The sequence below is a fragment of the Ceratosolen solmsi genome, unplaced genomic scaffold, assembly GCF_000503995.2.
Source record: "Ceratosolen solmsi marchali unplaced genomic scaffold, CerSol_1.0 scaffold28, whole genome shotgun sequence".
In the NCBI taxonomy this organism is placed as follows: domain Eukaryota; kingdom Metazoa; phylum Arthropoda; class Insecta; order Hymenoptera; family Agaonidae; genus Ceratosolen; species Ceratosolen solmsi.
This window is the reverse complement of record NW_011948429.1, coordinates 5,209,267-5,226,698: the sequence shown is the minus strand read 5'-3', so window position 1 is coordinate 5,226,698 and position 17,432 is coordinate 5,209,267. Positions and strand designations below refer to the sequence as shown.

General features: G+C 27.3%; 1 protein-coding gene across 1 annotated transcript in view; it reads right to left on the bottom strand.

The window, feature by feature from the left end:
- The window catches only part of LOC105363889 (uncharacterized), a 66,337-nt gene that overhangs the window by 14,384 nt on the left and 34,521 nt on the right, over nucleotides 1–17,432 (bottom strand). Inside the window, exons 5-9 of the mRNA XM_011501693.1 lie at nucleotides 7,965–8,137; nucleotides 7,420–7,913; nucleotides 4,840–5,165; nucleotides 3,591–3,982; nucleotides 546–759 (exon numbers count right to left, since the gene is read on the bottom strand). Of these exons, the coding sequence (XP_011499995.1) occupies nucleotides 546–759; nucleotides 3,591–3,982; nucleotides 4,840–5,165; nucleotides 7,420–7,913; nucleotides 7,965–8,137 (1,599 nt within the window). The remainder of the gene's footprint in view (nucleotides 1–545; nucleotides 760–3,590; nucleotides 3,983–4,839; nucleotides 5,166–7,419; nucleotides 7,914–7,964; nucleotides 8,138–17,432) is intronic.

Sequence of the window (17,432 nt, the reverse complement as noted above, 5' to 3'; positions counted from 1 at the left end):
AAGTAGTTATTATTTATTAATTTATTTATTTATTATTTTTTTTACATATATTTTTCTATTTTTTAAAATACATTTCAAATATAATTTTTAAAATATATGTCTTGAAAAACACAATTAGGCCGGCGTAATATATCGTAATTAAAAAATATCTTTAGAGTTAAAATTTGCATCATCAGGTCAATCGACACAATGTCGAAAATGTACTTAAATAATATATTGAGTATTGAATAAGGTAAATAGATATTAAAATAGATATTAATTTTTTTATACATTTATGGATTATTCTGGAAGATTGGTTAATTGTTGCATGTGGGTTGTATAGATAGATTACAGTCAGCATTGCTCAAGCCAGGCATTTTCACGGATATCGTAATTTTCATACGAGCTTGTAAAAAGAATATTTTATTGTTTAAGGATTTGTACGATGAATCGGTTTGATTGGCGATGCACGTGGGGCAGAACATAAGCGCCGGGGTGGCCATAAGGACCATTAGCCCTAACCATTAACCATTGGTATATTAGCATTGAATATCATAGCGCCTTACCTTGAAGTCGCCCACGGTCAATAGTTTTGCCGGCTGGTTGGCCCGCACGACGAATTCCGGTCCCACGCATTGCGTCTTATTGAAGGACTGAGCCGAGCCATTTACCGTTCGGTAAAGACGCGACGGAGCTCTCTGAACCGCCCGACCTCGTCGAGCTCTCGGTCCATTTTTCAAGTCCCTTCGAAGATGAAGAAGAGAAGAGGCGGAAGAAAGCCTTATTAATAATCGATTTTATGAATATAGTTAATCTATATAGCTAATCGAGTATAATGGTGGAGACGTATAGCGGGTAACCTCGTGGCTGTAATAACGTCTCTTGGAATCATTGGAATTGACATATATCTTGGGTCACGGGGACGAGGATGGGGATGATATTCGGTATTAAACATCGCAGTTCTAATTGTTGCGTATAAATTATATGTCGTACATGTTAGAGATCGCGTGGCATTAGCGTAATTACTTTCGGATAGCGTTTTATTTTTGGCGAATGCGCGTGTGGAATTAATATAGATGCAAATTATGCTGTATAAAGCGTACTTTGAACTTTTTTTTAACTACTTGTTTTATTATTTGTATTTTTACGTCATCCTTTGGTTGAAGAGTGTTAAACTTTTCTCGTAATTTTTCCAAAAAAAAAAGAAGTTAAACTTTTCTCGTAATTTTTCCAAAAAAAAAAGAAAAAAAAAAAAAAAAAAAAAAAAAAAAAAAAAAAAAAAAAAAGAAATACGGGGATAAAAAGGGAAAAAAGGGAAAAAAGGGAAAAAAGAAAAGTGTAATTCTAAAACTAGTTAAATGCCGCAAACGCCAATTGCGCATGAAATATTACGCCGTAACATTAACTAACTGCTAGGAGTTTAATTAAACCTTTCTCCTCGCTACGCGAACGTTCGTCTTTTTAAGGTTTTGCTTTTGTCACACATTTTCTGCGTTAAAATTCCGGGCAATTTTCCGTTTTTTATTTTTTTTTTTTTTTTTTTTTTATTTTTTTTTTTATGATTCTTACAGCTGCCAAATACAGAAAATGTAAGCTCGTCTCTACAACCCTTTTCTTTTTTTTTCTTTTCTTCGTTTTCCTTTTAAATATTTGTCGAAGAAAATTGACTTTACGCGAGCGGTTGTCAAGGTGTTATATATCGCATAAAGTGATGTATTTTGTTTTCAGAAACTTTCTTCGTTATCCTAAGTGATGTTTTATGAAAATTGAGAATCTCCGCGTCCTCTTAATGACGTTTAAACTCAAAATTAATATTTGCTACAATTATTGAAGATTTTTGTTTTGTTAAAATGGGAACAAAATTTTTGTCTCGTAGAAGTGGTTTTATTAGAATATACTTTAATAGTACACAGGAGCAAGTACATTTTAAGTCAAACGTGCAATGTAGATTGGATTAAATATATAAAATGTATAAATTTCCTATTATTCGGAGTTTATGCTATGTCGTGATGAAATATTCGTGTGAAATGAAATATCAATATATTTTTTAAATGAATATTAATTAAAACTTTTATTCGTATTATTATTTCTAATATTCAACATTGTTTCGATTCATAATGTAGTCATAAGAATTATAGTTATTATGATTATGAATAAAGGAGCAAAAGGAAAAAGTTTTTTTTTTTTAATGATTATTAAAATGATAGAAATTTTATATTTTTATTATAATTATTTTAAAGCCATGTAAAATGGATTTCTGCGTTTTTCTATAATTAGATTTTCATTTGTGATTCGATAATTTATTATTAAAACGAAAGAATTAGGTTTTTAATTATTTTGATTAAATATTACGACATTTTATCGCACATTATCGATGAATGTTTAATAACTTTGTAAAATAATTTATTACGCAAGACTAGTTATGACTTTTATTACGACCAAACAAATTATATTTTAAACAACATTTATTTTATAAAAGTTGGATAAAATTCAAATAAGCCATATATAGAGTCATATAGTGAGTAAATGCAAAAACCGTAGTAATTTAATAGTTTCTTTTTTTAAAAAGATTATTCATATAAAACAGTCGAATATCATTTCTGATAATTTTTAAAGATCCATATGCTATATAATATAGTTAATTTGTACCCTTATTGTGCGATTATCAATATTTTGGATAAAAATTTTGAAGTAGAAAGTTACTCTGTCATAACATTAATCATCGACTTATATATATATATATATATATATGCACACACGCACACACGCACACACACACACACACACACACACACACTTGTATGCATAAAATTTTGAGAAAATCAATAAATGTAATTTAAAATAAATATTACCTTCCAACTCTGCTGAAATATAAATCGACTATTTGTGGCTGTGGTATGGCAAAGTGTATTTTTTAATTTATACATTTATTATTATTATTATTATTATTATTATTATTGTAAATGGTCTTTTAATTTTCATGCTTTCTTATTTCAAATGAGACATTTTATATATTAATATTTATAGGCGGACTAACGAGATGCCGCGATGAAGAGAAATACATGAATTATTTAGTTCGATAAAACTACGATACTACGATTAGAAAAGTTTAATTATTTTATTTGTTTGTAAAGGTTTCGTGTCAGAGTCATGTATTGTAAACTTTGGTTGGCCGTGCACGCATGACTAGATATGTGCTAGAAATGACCATTTTTATTGTATAAATTGCGCCACTGCTTAATGCATTATAACATTATTAATGAAAACGAAAAATTCTAACACAATACCTAATATTACTAAGAAAATTCGTTATTTCTTCAAAGAAAAAATCCTGCTTTTTTAATTTTCTCTTAGGAATTTGTATATAATAAGTTTTAGAATACAAGGCTCATCTCAATGTCTTGGCGTTATTGGCTATTTTATAAATAAGTAAGTGAGAAAGAAGAGCCAGCGAACCTTAACAAATAACGGCAGGTTTGCCCTCCATTACTACTCCATTCGCATAACGATCACTACCGAATAATCGATAATTATCACACGTAGCAATACCCTACCTCTTTCCTCTTTATCAAACTTACCTCTTTCGTAAAAATAGTACTTTGATATCTCACCTTTGGGGCTTGACGTTAGCCCTGACTTGTGCGTCCAAGGCCGCCTGGGCTGCCGCCGCCTTTTTCAAGCTCGTTATTATACGTGGGGGCTTGGGGGGTGGTGGACCCCTTGGCACGTACGGAATCCTTCCCTCGGAATTCGCTTTTTGCTCCAATTGCTTTAACTTCTGTTGATTTTGCTCCCGTTGCCGGGTATCAATGTTAGCGTCTGCAGCAGCATTGTGCGCACGAGGCACAACGTTGTTACCGCATGTGTCCGGAAGCGGATTCGCAAAATCCCAAAGTTTTTGTTCCTGGCTGCAATGAGTCGAGGAAAATTGCGGACTCGAGTGCTGACGCTGCAGGGTAACGGGCCCGAGGTTGTTCTTCGTCGAGCTTCCATAGACGTTTTCCTAATTTGACAAACGCCGTTGCCAAAGAGAGCAAGAGCACAACATTTAATTTTCATGTCGAACGTATAACTCGAATTAAAGCACGAGTTTGCACTTTAGTGGCCAAGCTGTTTTTTTTTTTTTTTTTTTAAATTTTCGAATAATCTTGTTGACATTTAATAATCTCGAGAGCGTTAAACTTAAGTTGATAGCGGACGTGTCACTTGAGACATTCTGTTTTTCTAACGGATAAATCTAAATACACGAATCCTTAATAGGTGAGCTTTCAATTAACGTATTAATAAATAATCCACGATACCAATTATTTAAATATTGAATAATTAGCGCATTAATGTCGATATTATAAGATTTATAAAAATTTTTACATTGTTCAGAATAAGATGTATTTTGTATTATTAAACCGTGGCTCCGAGATTTGCTATTCCGACGTTATTGAAGATATTATTTTTCAACGAGAGCGTTGAAGGATGAACTCCGAAAAGTGATAAATAGCTTTTGAGCCTATTAAATTATTTTTACTCTCTTTATTTATAAAATACATTTCATCAAAATTTATCATTTTATCTCACTTTATAGAAATGATTATAGCAAAGATTAGAGAGAGAGAGAGAGAGAGAGAGAGAGAGAGAGAGAGAGAGAGAGTAAAGCCATCGATATTCAACGACGATTTCATGGAATATTTTGTATAAATTTACATTAAAATTCTAAATTATATGGATATTTGCATGTATGACGAGCTTATTAGCGTCGTGATATGTCAACATACACGCAAAGATTAGAGGATAATTGGCAAAGGATTAATTTGCAATGGCATGAAATGAAAATGTCAAAGAGCCATCCACTAAATGATTTCTCACCTGCATCTTGGCCATTGGTGTCTGTCCCGGACAAAGGTCACTGTCCAGGCGCGGGAGGCTCGACTGCGCCTCGGCTTTTCCGCAACGATTGCGCGCAATGGCCGCCGCTTGGTGAGCCACACGAGCTTCCGTTCGCTGGAATTGCCTCGTGGCCGCGTTAGCTTTGCTCACATCCTGAGAACTAAGGAACGGCTTCACTGGCATCGCGTAAATCGGCTCCCCGTAAAACGGATTCTTGGCGTTCCGTGCATCGGCTGCCGACACCGCAGCACTCATCGCTGCCAGATTGCTGCTGCTCCTCACCTGCGGTATCGTCGTGCCCGCACCTGCGAGATTAGCCATTTTTTTTATTTTTTATTTTTTATTTTACATCCTCTTGCCTTTTCTTATATCGGGCATTGCGCATGAGGGGGATACGAGGCGACTCGGGGGGGGGGGTTACTCGTTGTGCGGAGGCAGCGCCGGGCACTTTATTCGACGAATGGTACTGATTAGTCGCATCAAGGAAATATCTAGCAAAGCTCCTTTGGAAAATATATAAGTATGTTCCCTGTAGATTTATGCATCGCGTACTCGCGACGAACATTATCGGTACAGCATGGCGTTTACAATGACAGCAGCCATAATTGCAAAAAAACAAAAAAAACGATATACGCGTTTCATTGGCATTTGTTGTAATAAATTTGTAAATTTTGTACACTTATGACGAGCAATTTTGCAAACCTTATACATTGTATATTAAACATTAAACATAGCAAATACAAGTTCATTTTAATTATAATTACATGTAAATATTTACCTAGGCGTATTATTATAATTATGGAGAAAATTATAACGTAGATGAATGACAACGGTCTATATATATATATATATATATATACATGTCTAGGTACACGCGTACTTACGTACCTGTGATTATAGATAAATATTTTTATTGATCATAAAATGCCAATCTTTAATAAATGTGAGCGAATGAATATTATTTTCGTATTACACAGGGCATTATACAGTGTAATTATATACGTATTTACTCGTTTCATTATATTAAGTAATAATATATGCGTGAGAATAACACGACGTAAGTAAGACCGAAAATATGTAATATTTTACGTTAATATTAAAAGGAAATTGTAAAATTTCTTTATTTTAATGGGTTCGCAAATAATTAATCTTATAGTTTTAGTGCTCTCATAAGATTAAAATACCAGAGAAAATTGTATTCCGACTAGATTAAGTGGATGGAATGTTAATAATTTCAAGGACATTAAATTATTGTGTTAAATAATGTTTAAAGAGAAAAAAACGTTAATGTATTTTTCATATGCTGAATTTATTATAAACATATTACATTTGACATCTATCGCTTTTTTGCTACGTATTTGCTACGTATTTAATGCATTTTTCACGATTATTTGATTAGTATGAAATTTAAAAATTTTTCTCCATTCATCTTATGATAATATCGAACGTTGCTTGTTCAATAACAACGTTGAATAACAACAATTTATTTATTTTTATTTATTCGAATTATATCGATGTATTCATTCGGCTATTAAACGTCAACAAGAAACGAGCGATAGGAGGAAACGTAATAATTTCAGGTAAATAGCGAAAAGTTGCTGTGAAACTAAAACGAAACTGTTCATTATTGAAAAACCTTTTCATTTAATAATTCGTCGATTTTTTATTATGTAGCGTTTGACCATTTTTTTCCCCCTTGATATACGATAGTAAATTTTGTGTACTTGAAAAGCGTTAAATCTTGATCGAACTGCTAGTTTCTGGTTACCAGTCTACGCCATTCTTTCCAAAAGCATTATTTACAATTAATACGAACTCATCAATGATAAATTAATTACATGAATCCATCATGATTTATAAGCAAAGAATAAACTATTATTTAAAAATTGTAAATACATATTAAAAGTTAGTTATGAATGTGAGGAATATTGAGAAAAGAAATTATGTAATTAATTTACGTTCCTTTATAAGTCATAATTTTTACAAAAATTGAATTAAAATATTGTTTTTAAAAGGATGAACAATGACGTTTTTTTTTTTTTTTGATTTTTTTTTGTTTTTTGTTTTTTTTGTTTCGATTTTTAATAAAATGATTATCCAACGCGAACGCAATAATCGGCTGTTTGTCATAGAGTGCAATTACTTGTTACGAAAATGTCATAAAATGATCCGTTTCATTATAAAAAATAATATTATATAAAATTATATATAATATTAATAAAATATTAATTATTTTCAAAAATGGCATGCAATGATTTTTCATATTCTCGTGTTATTAACTATGTGTAATAAGAATGTATTGAGCTTGGAATTATGACGTAATAATAGAAGAAGAATACGAAATTATGGAGTAGGATAATTTTATATTATTTTCTTTTATTCATCGTTGATTTTAATTTTGTATTTTGGCTTTTTTTTTTGGTTTGTGTTTTTTTCTTCAAATATCAGATAATACGTCAATGCTAAAAGTCCAAGCACTTAATATCGACGTAAATATGAAAAAAAAAGCGTCCTATTACTCCTTACATCTAAAACATAAAATAATTCGCTAAGTAATACCTGTAATCCTCTTTAAAATTTTCTCCTCCTTTTCCCCTACATTGTTCGTCATTTTTGGTCGTTCTCTCTCGCTTTCCCTCATCATACATTCTCGCAAAAATGACGGGTGCGTCGGGATCGCGCATCGCACCGACACTGATAAGAGAAAACATCGCAAATATTCGAGACTCGGCATACCTCGTTCCATACAGCACTCGGGTTGGGAATTGGTGCGCACGTGCTGATGACGGGGATGAGGGTCTACGATGTAGCCGTAGCTGCCGTCGTCGACGTTTGTCCTAGAGCCATGTCTGCCATCTGAATTAGACATGCTGAGGAGGTTTGGCTGGGATCTCGAATTCCTCGATTGCACCCGAAAAACCATCCCCTTGCCTCGGTGCCTCGGCTGTTGCTGCTGTTGTGGCAGTTGCTGATGTTGAATCATCTGCTGCATAAACGGCGGCGGATTCTGCCGCGTCGGGACGGCATTCATTGCCACGGAATGTTGTTGCTGTTGTTGCTGTTGCTGCTGTTGCTGCTGTTGCTGCTGTTTCTGCTGTTGCTGCTGTTGCTGCTGATGCTGCTGAATTGGTATGGGTGGTAGTATTTTCGTCGGTTGAAGCACAGCGCGTTTTCTCGCTGCGTACTGGGTTGATCGAACTACCTCACGATACATGTCCATGACGATGTGCGTGAAGGGGCGTGACTGTAGCCTAGTTCTGCAGTACTCGGAAATTACCTGTAGGCACGGTTTGCGAGTGCGAACATTAATTATTAGGATTATTGAGCCAAAGTAGCGTAGTAAGTTTTACGTTTTTCAAATTAGTACAAAATCAAATGCACCATTATCGTTATCGTTTCATTTGATATACGTGTTTGCTTGTGTGTGCGCGCGTGTGCCTTCATGATGCTAATCGTATAGAAAAATTGATGCAAACATTTTTAATATTATGCCATATTTAATCGTGATACTTTCATGTTACTTTTATAAATTTTCTATCAATGCATATAAAGATTTCTATAAACGTAGGTAAAATTGATCGTGTCCCGGTTGGCACGTAATTTATTGAATATAGACAAATATAATAAAACGTCATTATTATATTATATCATGTACAATTTAATATATCGCTTATATGCCTGTTTGAATGTAAAAGTCGAAATATTCTATAACTTAATTATATCAATTATAGTATATATTGCAAATTAAGTGCTTTGATTAAATAATGTTTGCTTTAATTAAAAAAATTATATCGTTTTATAGGCTGTATGTGTACCAACGGGTACACATACGCATAAAAGTCGATCTGACAAATACAGCATTGGTGGAGGGGGAGGGGGTTTGTTTGTGAATAGACTTAAAATCACAATCATAATAATTATGTCATAATAATAATTTTACACCTTACCTTCATTATAACAAACAGAAAAATATTAATAAAATAACGATATTCGTTTTATTGTTAAGTGATAAATTAAGTCATTAATATAAAAGGTTAGCCCAAAGTTCTCACTAGATGTATAAAAATAATAATTAAATATGTATATCAGTGTCCATAAATGTTACCGTTACATTTCCCGTCCCATCTTTCGAGAACATTATATGAGATTATTTACACAATATAGTCGATGATAATACTAATACTGTGATTATTATTATTATTTAGTTTCTTCTTATATTCTGATTCTTCATCTTTAAAGAAACTCACTACTTTTATTTCACTAAAAACAATTAATAAAATGTCTTATATGTAGAATATGTGATTATAATTCTTTATATTGTATCAGGTATAGTTTGTTAATTAATTTTTAAGATTTCTTAAATACGATATATATATATATATATGTGGAAAAACTACTTGTAACTTTTAACATGGTTTTATCATACCTATATATATTCTTGGTCTATTTTGAAAATAATATTTACATATAGTTGGAGAAAAATATATATTTTGTATTTTATATAATATACGTTTATAGATGTATGTAGGTACAAAATATATTTATTATTTAATATGTTTAATTTATTTACTGTATTTAAAAGGTATTTCATTTATGGCTTTATTTAGCTGAGTAATTTAATTAGATTTCCTATTTTCAATAAAACTCTAATGTAAATAATTGTTTCATTTGATTTTAGAACATAATTATCAATTTGTACTATTTGTTTTCTAGGAATGTATTCAAATTTAAATTTAAAAGGTAATACAAATTAATTTGCTTAATTTTAATTTAAAGATAATCAGATCGATTAGAAATTTAATTTTCTTTCCTTTTATTCCCAGCGCGGCACTAGAATTTTCCATTTGATGTTAATAATATTTATGTGCTTTTAATCTGAAGTTAAAAAGTTTTTTAAAAACTTACTTTAGTAATGTTTATTGAATAACTATATGCAGCTCAGTTATATTATTTAGTTTATGATACCAATAACATATTTATATGTATTATTTATTTAATGACACATTATTATTTTAGCGATGATTACATGGTTAATATTTTTAAAGCATTAATAACGATGAGAGCATAAAAAAGTATAAAAACACAACCAGAATGGAAAGTAAAATAGAATGAATCAAACAAAGAACAATCTCACAGAGAAATAAATAATTCAAAAGATAAAATGTGAAAGTAGACTGAGAAAATTTTCAAAATAATGATAGATAGAGATAGGCTATGTAAATAAAGAAGGAAAGCGTGTAACCCTTAAATTCAATAGCTTATTGTTTCTTCAAATTGAACAGAAAATGTCACAACATATTATACAAAACGGGAATGAATGACCTTCTTTACCATAATTTTAGCCAAGATAATATATTATTTTATCTATCAGATTCTTGATTTCTTGCAATTAGTTATGCAATTGTAAAATTTACATAACAAAATTAACGAATTTATCTTAACTTTTATATGCACATGCTATTTCTGAAAAAATTAATAAAAATATTTGAATCATTAATATTAAATGAATACGTTCTGTCAGAGTTTCATTGATTACTAAAAAATTGTGAAAAGTAACATAGGATTTTAAAAAAATAACCGCAATTAAAATACATTCCATATAAACTAGAACTTAATGTTCGCTTAATTGGAAATTTACAATTTATTCGAACAAAGAGACTTTTAAAATGGATGGTCTTTTTTGAGGAAAATTATTAATTATAGGAGTAATTAAATAATGTATATGATAATGATTCTATGAAATTTTTAAAATTCAGAATAAAATTATAAAAAGCAATCACGAAAGAATAATGCTAAGTTATATTTAAAGAATGTAGAGTACAAACAAATGTTTTTGTTAAATTTTGAACTGCTAGATTTATTAAACAATTCAATCTTATAATTAAATATAAATCAAATCTTAAATTTCAATTTGAATATTAATGATCTTACTTAATATATTTTAAATAAATTGAATAATATGAATTAATTAATATTATGAAAAGTGATCAATTTTTGTAATTTAATTAAATGCCATAAACTTTTTTATAATATTTATTAAGGATATTTACAGTTTAACAAGGTTATATAAATATTTCTACTTTTAATCAACTTATTATTAACTTTTTCTTCACGAGTATTAAAAACGAATAAGTGAATATATAATTATTATATAATTATGATATATATTAAACAATCTGTGTAAAATATTGACAAGTGAAAAATAAATAAAAGTATTGTTTGTAACGAAATATTCAATAAGATCGATGTATATGCAATTTTTTTCTAATTTTTATTAATTTTGAGCGAGTCACAGCCAGAAAGTATTATAATTTATAATGTTGCGTACAATAAAAAATATCACATTTTCATCTTAGGTTAGAAGAATTATAATTTAAAATCTAATTCCATCTAATTTATTTATATCCATGGAATATTTGTTGAGAATGGTTTTGAGTGTTTACCACACTATTGCAAGTTCATACATCACCAAACATTTTACATATAAGCTATATTTAATGATATATAAAAAAACCTAACAAAAAAAAAAAAAAAAAAAAAAAAAAAAAAAAAAAAAAAAAAGATAGCGTATGCAATATTTTTAAAAATCATAATAACTATAGATAACGTACTTTAGAATTATGAAGTAGAAATAATGTTGTATTGACAAATTCAGTAAAATCTTCTATATTATATAAAAACTGTCTTTAAATGCTTTTTATATCGAGTTTTATCTCATTATTAAATCAATGCGCCTTTATTTGTAAATGGAAATTTATCAGCTTTATAATTTATGCATTATAAATGATTACTTATACTGCTTATAAAATAATATAATAATATATAATAATTAGTTTTTCTTTTTTCACAATAGAAACAACTGTGATACTAAAGCTTATGCCACATTATATTCTTATATATAATTTTAATGAAAAAAATCACAATAAATATTGTGTGAAAATATTAAAGAAGTCAGTTGCAGAAGACAACTATTGACAATTGTAAGTTACAACTGTTATTGAATAAAGGAATATTGAATGCATAGGCAATCATATGAATTTATTTTACAAGCTCTTTATTTCAGAATCAGTAACAATAACGATTAAATTTGATAAAAATGATCTTTTATTGATTAATTACATCATTCCAAAATCCTTGTCATGTAAAAATTTATTAGACTATTCAATGCTATATAATACCATTTTCATTTTCATTTCCTGAATATTGATTATAGATCCCATTATCATTTAAATATTTCATCCAATTTCTTTTACAACTTCTTGGTAAATTATTTCATTCATAATAAAAATCTAAAGAAATAGTTTTTTTTTTTCGACCTACGTCAATATAGCAGAAATAATTAGAATTCTTTATAACTTTTGTGAATCAGTATTGTAGTAGTACGTTGACACATACTCAAGTATTCGAGTTGCTATTTTAAAAAGAATTATTACAAAGATCATTGAGAGTGAAAAATAAACCAATTAGAACTTTCTTCAATCAGTAAGTACTATTTAGTTATAAATAAATATATTATTTATGCATTATAAATTTATATACTTTTGGCAATTTTATAATTGGAATACTATAGATGATCTTGTATTTATCAATATCTAATCGCAACAATAAATGTTTATGTAATTTATATTATAAAAAAGTTTTCAAAATATGGTCTTTACAATTAATTAAAGGAACATACTTATGAAAGTGTTAAGTCAGTAAATTAAATACCAATGGTACTGATAATATTTTGATGAGCTTTTATGTCTACTTGATTAAATCTTGCGTCTATTTAATTTAATCTTATGGGAATTAACTTGCACATCAATTACCACAGCACTTATTTAATAACTTTCGTTTTACGATAAGTCTTAACTATTTTATTATATGTAAAATTTCTGCATAAAGGCTTATAAAATATGGAAAATTAATCATAAAAAATTTCACTAATATATTTTCTTTGAGAAAATTTTTTTTCTTTCAAGCGGTTGAAAGTGATATTGTTAAAACAATTGGGTAAAGACGAAATCTTATTAGAAATTAATCTATCAATATATCAATATTTACACGTGAATTCAATTTTACAAAAATTAAAAAAAAAAAATTATATAAATTATGAAATAATCTACAGAAATTTATTGAATTCTTATATATATATATATATATATATATATATATATATATATATTTTTTTTTTTTTTCTTTTCTAGATTATTTACAAATATTTATAATACATAAAGATAAATATTTAAAAATTATTGAAAAACACTTTCGTGTAAATCGACTTTAAGAGAAATATCATGTATTTTACAAATTGTTTAAATATTCATCCGAATTTTTTGTATTCATAATATTTAGTGTGAAATCATTTAGCCGAATGAAAAAGTACCGCCGAAAATATAATTGTTGCAGAGAAGGAATTAAGTTAGTGGTACCTACAGGTTGTTAATAATTAAAAATTAGAATAGACATGACGAACGGCGTAAAATGAGAAAAAAGTGCTGGATCGACGTCTACCTACAGTAAACGAGATTATGTTTTCTTATTATTTGAAATAAAAAATAGGGATGTTATGTTTGCAATATGCTACAAGGCCAACGGAACGTGACACGTTGAACTGGGTATATCCAATGGCAGGTTATTTCATGATACCGAAAAAGATTAATGCTTCCTTCTTTTTCTACGATAAGCTTCTTATTCATGAATTCTCTTGGGCATAAGTATATGATTCTTTTTAAATAATTGACTTTTATTGGCTTTACTTCTTATGCTTTTTCTAACAAGTTTAGCTATTTTTTTTTTTTTTTTATTATTATATTGAAAGGCTTTATTTTGCTTTTACGATAATTGAAATTATTACTCAAACGGTCGAATGCATATTTTAAAAAGCAAATACTTTTCTACTTTCTGATATTACTAACGTATTTAACGGGAATAAACAAAAAAAAAAAAAAAAACAAAAACAAAAAAAAAACTATGTATAATATCAATTACTTACTTCATTATTAATTGTATAATAAGCAGCATAAATGTAATGTAACAGCAATCCTTTATTATGAATGTATTATAATTTTAAAACCGAAGAATGAATATTGAATTTTAAATCATTTGACTTTCAAATTTAAGCGTTAAAAGTAAATTGTGTATTTACTTTTAAAATTAAATTTTCATTTTTTCGTAAATGCTTATAAAGCAGAAAATTTAATTACATAAATGAACATTATTATCTTTTAGAATAAAATATAAAATTTTGAAACAAATGGAAGAAAAGTAAAATAATTTCACATAAGAAGTAGCATTTAATTAAATGTACTTGTGTTTTGTTAGAGACCCTTGTATATTCGCATATGACTAATCCGTAGATGTAATTAAATATATATATATATATATATATATATATATATATATATATATATATATATGTATGTATGTATATAATGCATTTAAAGATGCTACTGAGGTATCCAATAATTAAGTTTATTTAAAAAAAAAAAAAAAAATTTGAACATATATAACGAAATCGTAGCAAAGTTTTATAATTAATGTATATATACATAGGATGGCAAGTAAGGCTGGAGGAACATAGAACTAAAATTAAACAACTAAATGATCAGAATTTTACTCTTTATATTATAGTTGTATTTGTCTCTTTAGCGATCTGTCGAAGAGAGTTAATTAGTTATAAGAACGATGTTTTTGTATTTTACTATATAATCTATAAAATAATTAATATTGTTCATACGTCTATGCGATGTCTATGCGAGCGAAATGAAACTTGTAGAGTTGCGTCCAATGTCAATTCTCAATTATCTTTCACTCTACATCTACTCTACATATCCAGATTAAATGTATGATTATAATTATATAAATTTCAAATTTTAATGTATGCCATAATTGTTAAATAGATTTTTGTAATTTTAAATTTATTTTAAACATGGAACTAACAATTTTTTAAATTTATTATATTGTATATATTTTAATTTTGAAAAATAATTACTTATTCAATTATGTAAATTCATTTATAAATTGTTTTATAGATCTATTCTTGAGATACATAAATATGCGTATGTAGGTTTTTCTTCTTTGAAATAAATGCAAAATTGTTAGATAAAAATGTAAATAATTACTAATCGTCGAAAATATAAAATTTACAATTTTAAAATTTATATTATTATATATTTACCAAACTTTATCATTACAGAACTATTGAATTTTATAAATAATTTTTTAACGAATAAGTTTTTTTTAATTACTAAACGTCGAAAATATAAAATTTACAATTTTAAAATATATATTATTATATAAGCTAATAGAAAAAAATTACTATATTAATTGGTCAATCATATAAACAAAAAATTTCTAAAAATACTGTTATATTTGAGACTGAAATACAGAGAGAGAGAGAGAGAGAGAGAGAGAGAGAGAGAGAGTCTTGAAATCGTTATTTTATGACATTTGTATTTATCTATCAACCAAAATGGAGAATTTGTTACAGGATTAACAATATGCTTATGGATTAACAAAACTACACATGTGTTCTAAATTTTTCATGAAGATTGAGCTATTTATATGGTAGCGTATAACATGTTTGATATGACTATATTATTATTTATATGACACTGTAAGCACATTTACAAAAAGAAATTATTTAATTCAAGTAAACAAATTTTATAAAAATATATATATATATATATATATATATATATATATATATATATATATATATATATATATAGAGAGAGAGAGAGAGAGAGAGAGAAAGATTATACGAATTATTCGTTTTGTTTTATATTGAGATGCTTTATACGATGAGCAATATTACAATAATATTATAAAAATAAAATAACAATTTTTCTTGCATATTCTGACTTTAGAAATAATGGACTTATAATCATTCGCGTTTCATTCGTTTGATTTTATAATATAATTATAATATAATATTTCTATGGTACTTTAAATATTTAATTATTGGGTTTTGTACAGTTTATTTTTTATATATTTGATGAAAAGACAATTAAATATAATACCTATGCAAATGACAATTTATTAATTTATAAGTAATATTGATGGCTGCAAATCAATACGTAAATGTTATGAAATGAAGCGTTAATTTATTAAATAAATTAATAGGTAAATTAAACATATGCATCTTTAAGTATAATTGAACTACCATAAACAACGAAAGAAACGCTAAAACATCATCTACTTACATTAATATAAATGTGTTGGACCAATTTAATGAGAACCAGAAGAAAAGCAATTACATTATTATGCGCATTTGGATAACAAATATTCGCAATTGTTATCAATTAATAAATGAAAAGTTAAATAAATTTACAAATAATTTAATTATTTGTCTTAATGTTGTTTTGTAAATGAACATATGCAATGATACGTTTATTCTAAAGATATATATTAATATAAAATAATTTTTATTAAAAAAAAAAAAATTTATTTTATTAATATTATATTAGTACATTAGATAATTATATAGTTTATATATTAATATATATATTAATATACATTGAGATATATAAGAGTATGAACGATATTCAAAATATTATAAATTAAAAAGATTATATATTAAAGAGACGAATGTCTTTTCACTTCTCGAAATAATAAATATTTTAATGGGACTTGTGCACGAGGATGTTACCCTCCTTCTTCTTCGATTCTATGGTACTCTTTCTTATACCTTTTTACTTTCATTCGTTTACTCTCCTTCTCTTATTCTCGTTCAAACACTAACTTAATCGCTATTTTTTCTTTTCTGTCATAAAACTCATTCTCATTTTCTCTTTATCACTGGTATATTTTCAAAAATTTCCAATAATATTTGGACTTTTCGTTAATTACATATTAAATTACGCTTTTTAATGTCAATATACATATAAGTACATAATATATTTGTAGGTATTTGAAGGTATTCTTAGTTTATTTATAAGTTACAACATTACCAATTGATTATTTGCATTAATCATTTAATTAATCTAATTGCAAATACCGAAAGTGTCTCATTATGCAGGCTAACAGCGTTCGATAATTGAAGCGATTCTAATTTATTGAAAAGTAAGTTATATCATTGTGAAAGTATATAGACATGCAAATTGTCAAACTTTAATAATAGTTGGAAATGAAATTTTATTAAAATCAGTATATATCTGTCTATTAAATTTTATTCCACCTTAGAAGCTATTTTAAAACGTGGACATAATAATTTTATTGGCTATGGCTCCATATATATATTTTATATATATTTTTTTTTCTGACTATCGATATAGCGTCATTTATAATATATTATGATTAAAAGTACAAAGAAAGTTCGTAAAATTTTAAAAAAAAAAAAAAAAAAAAAATATAAATATGCCCTTTTTGAGGTGCAATATCTAAAAGCATTAAAACATTTTAACAAAATATTATAAAATAATATATATTATGAATAAAATTATCTACTTTCAAATACTTTATCATTACAGAACTATTGAATTTTATAAATAATTTTTTAACGAATAAGTTTTTTTTTAACTTCTATACTATAAAAACTTCATTTCCACTTATAAAATGAAAAGAGATTTACATTAATTTCAATAATT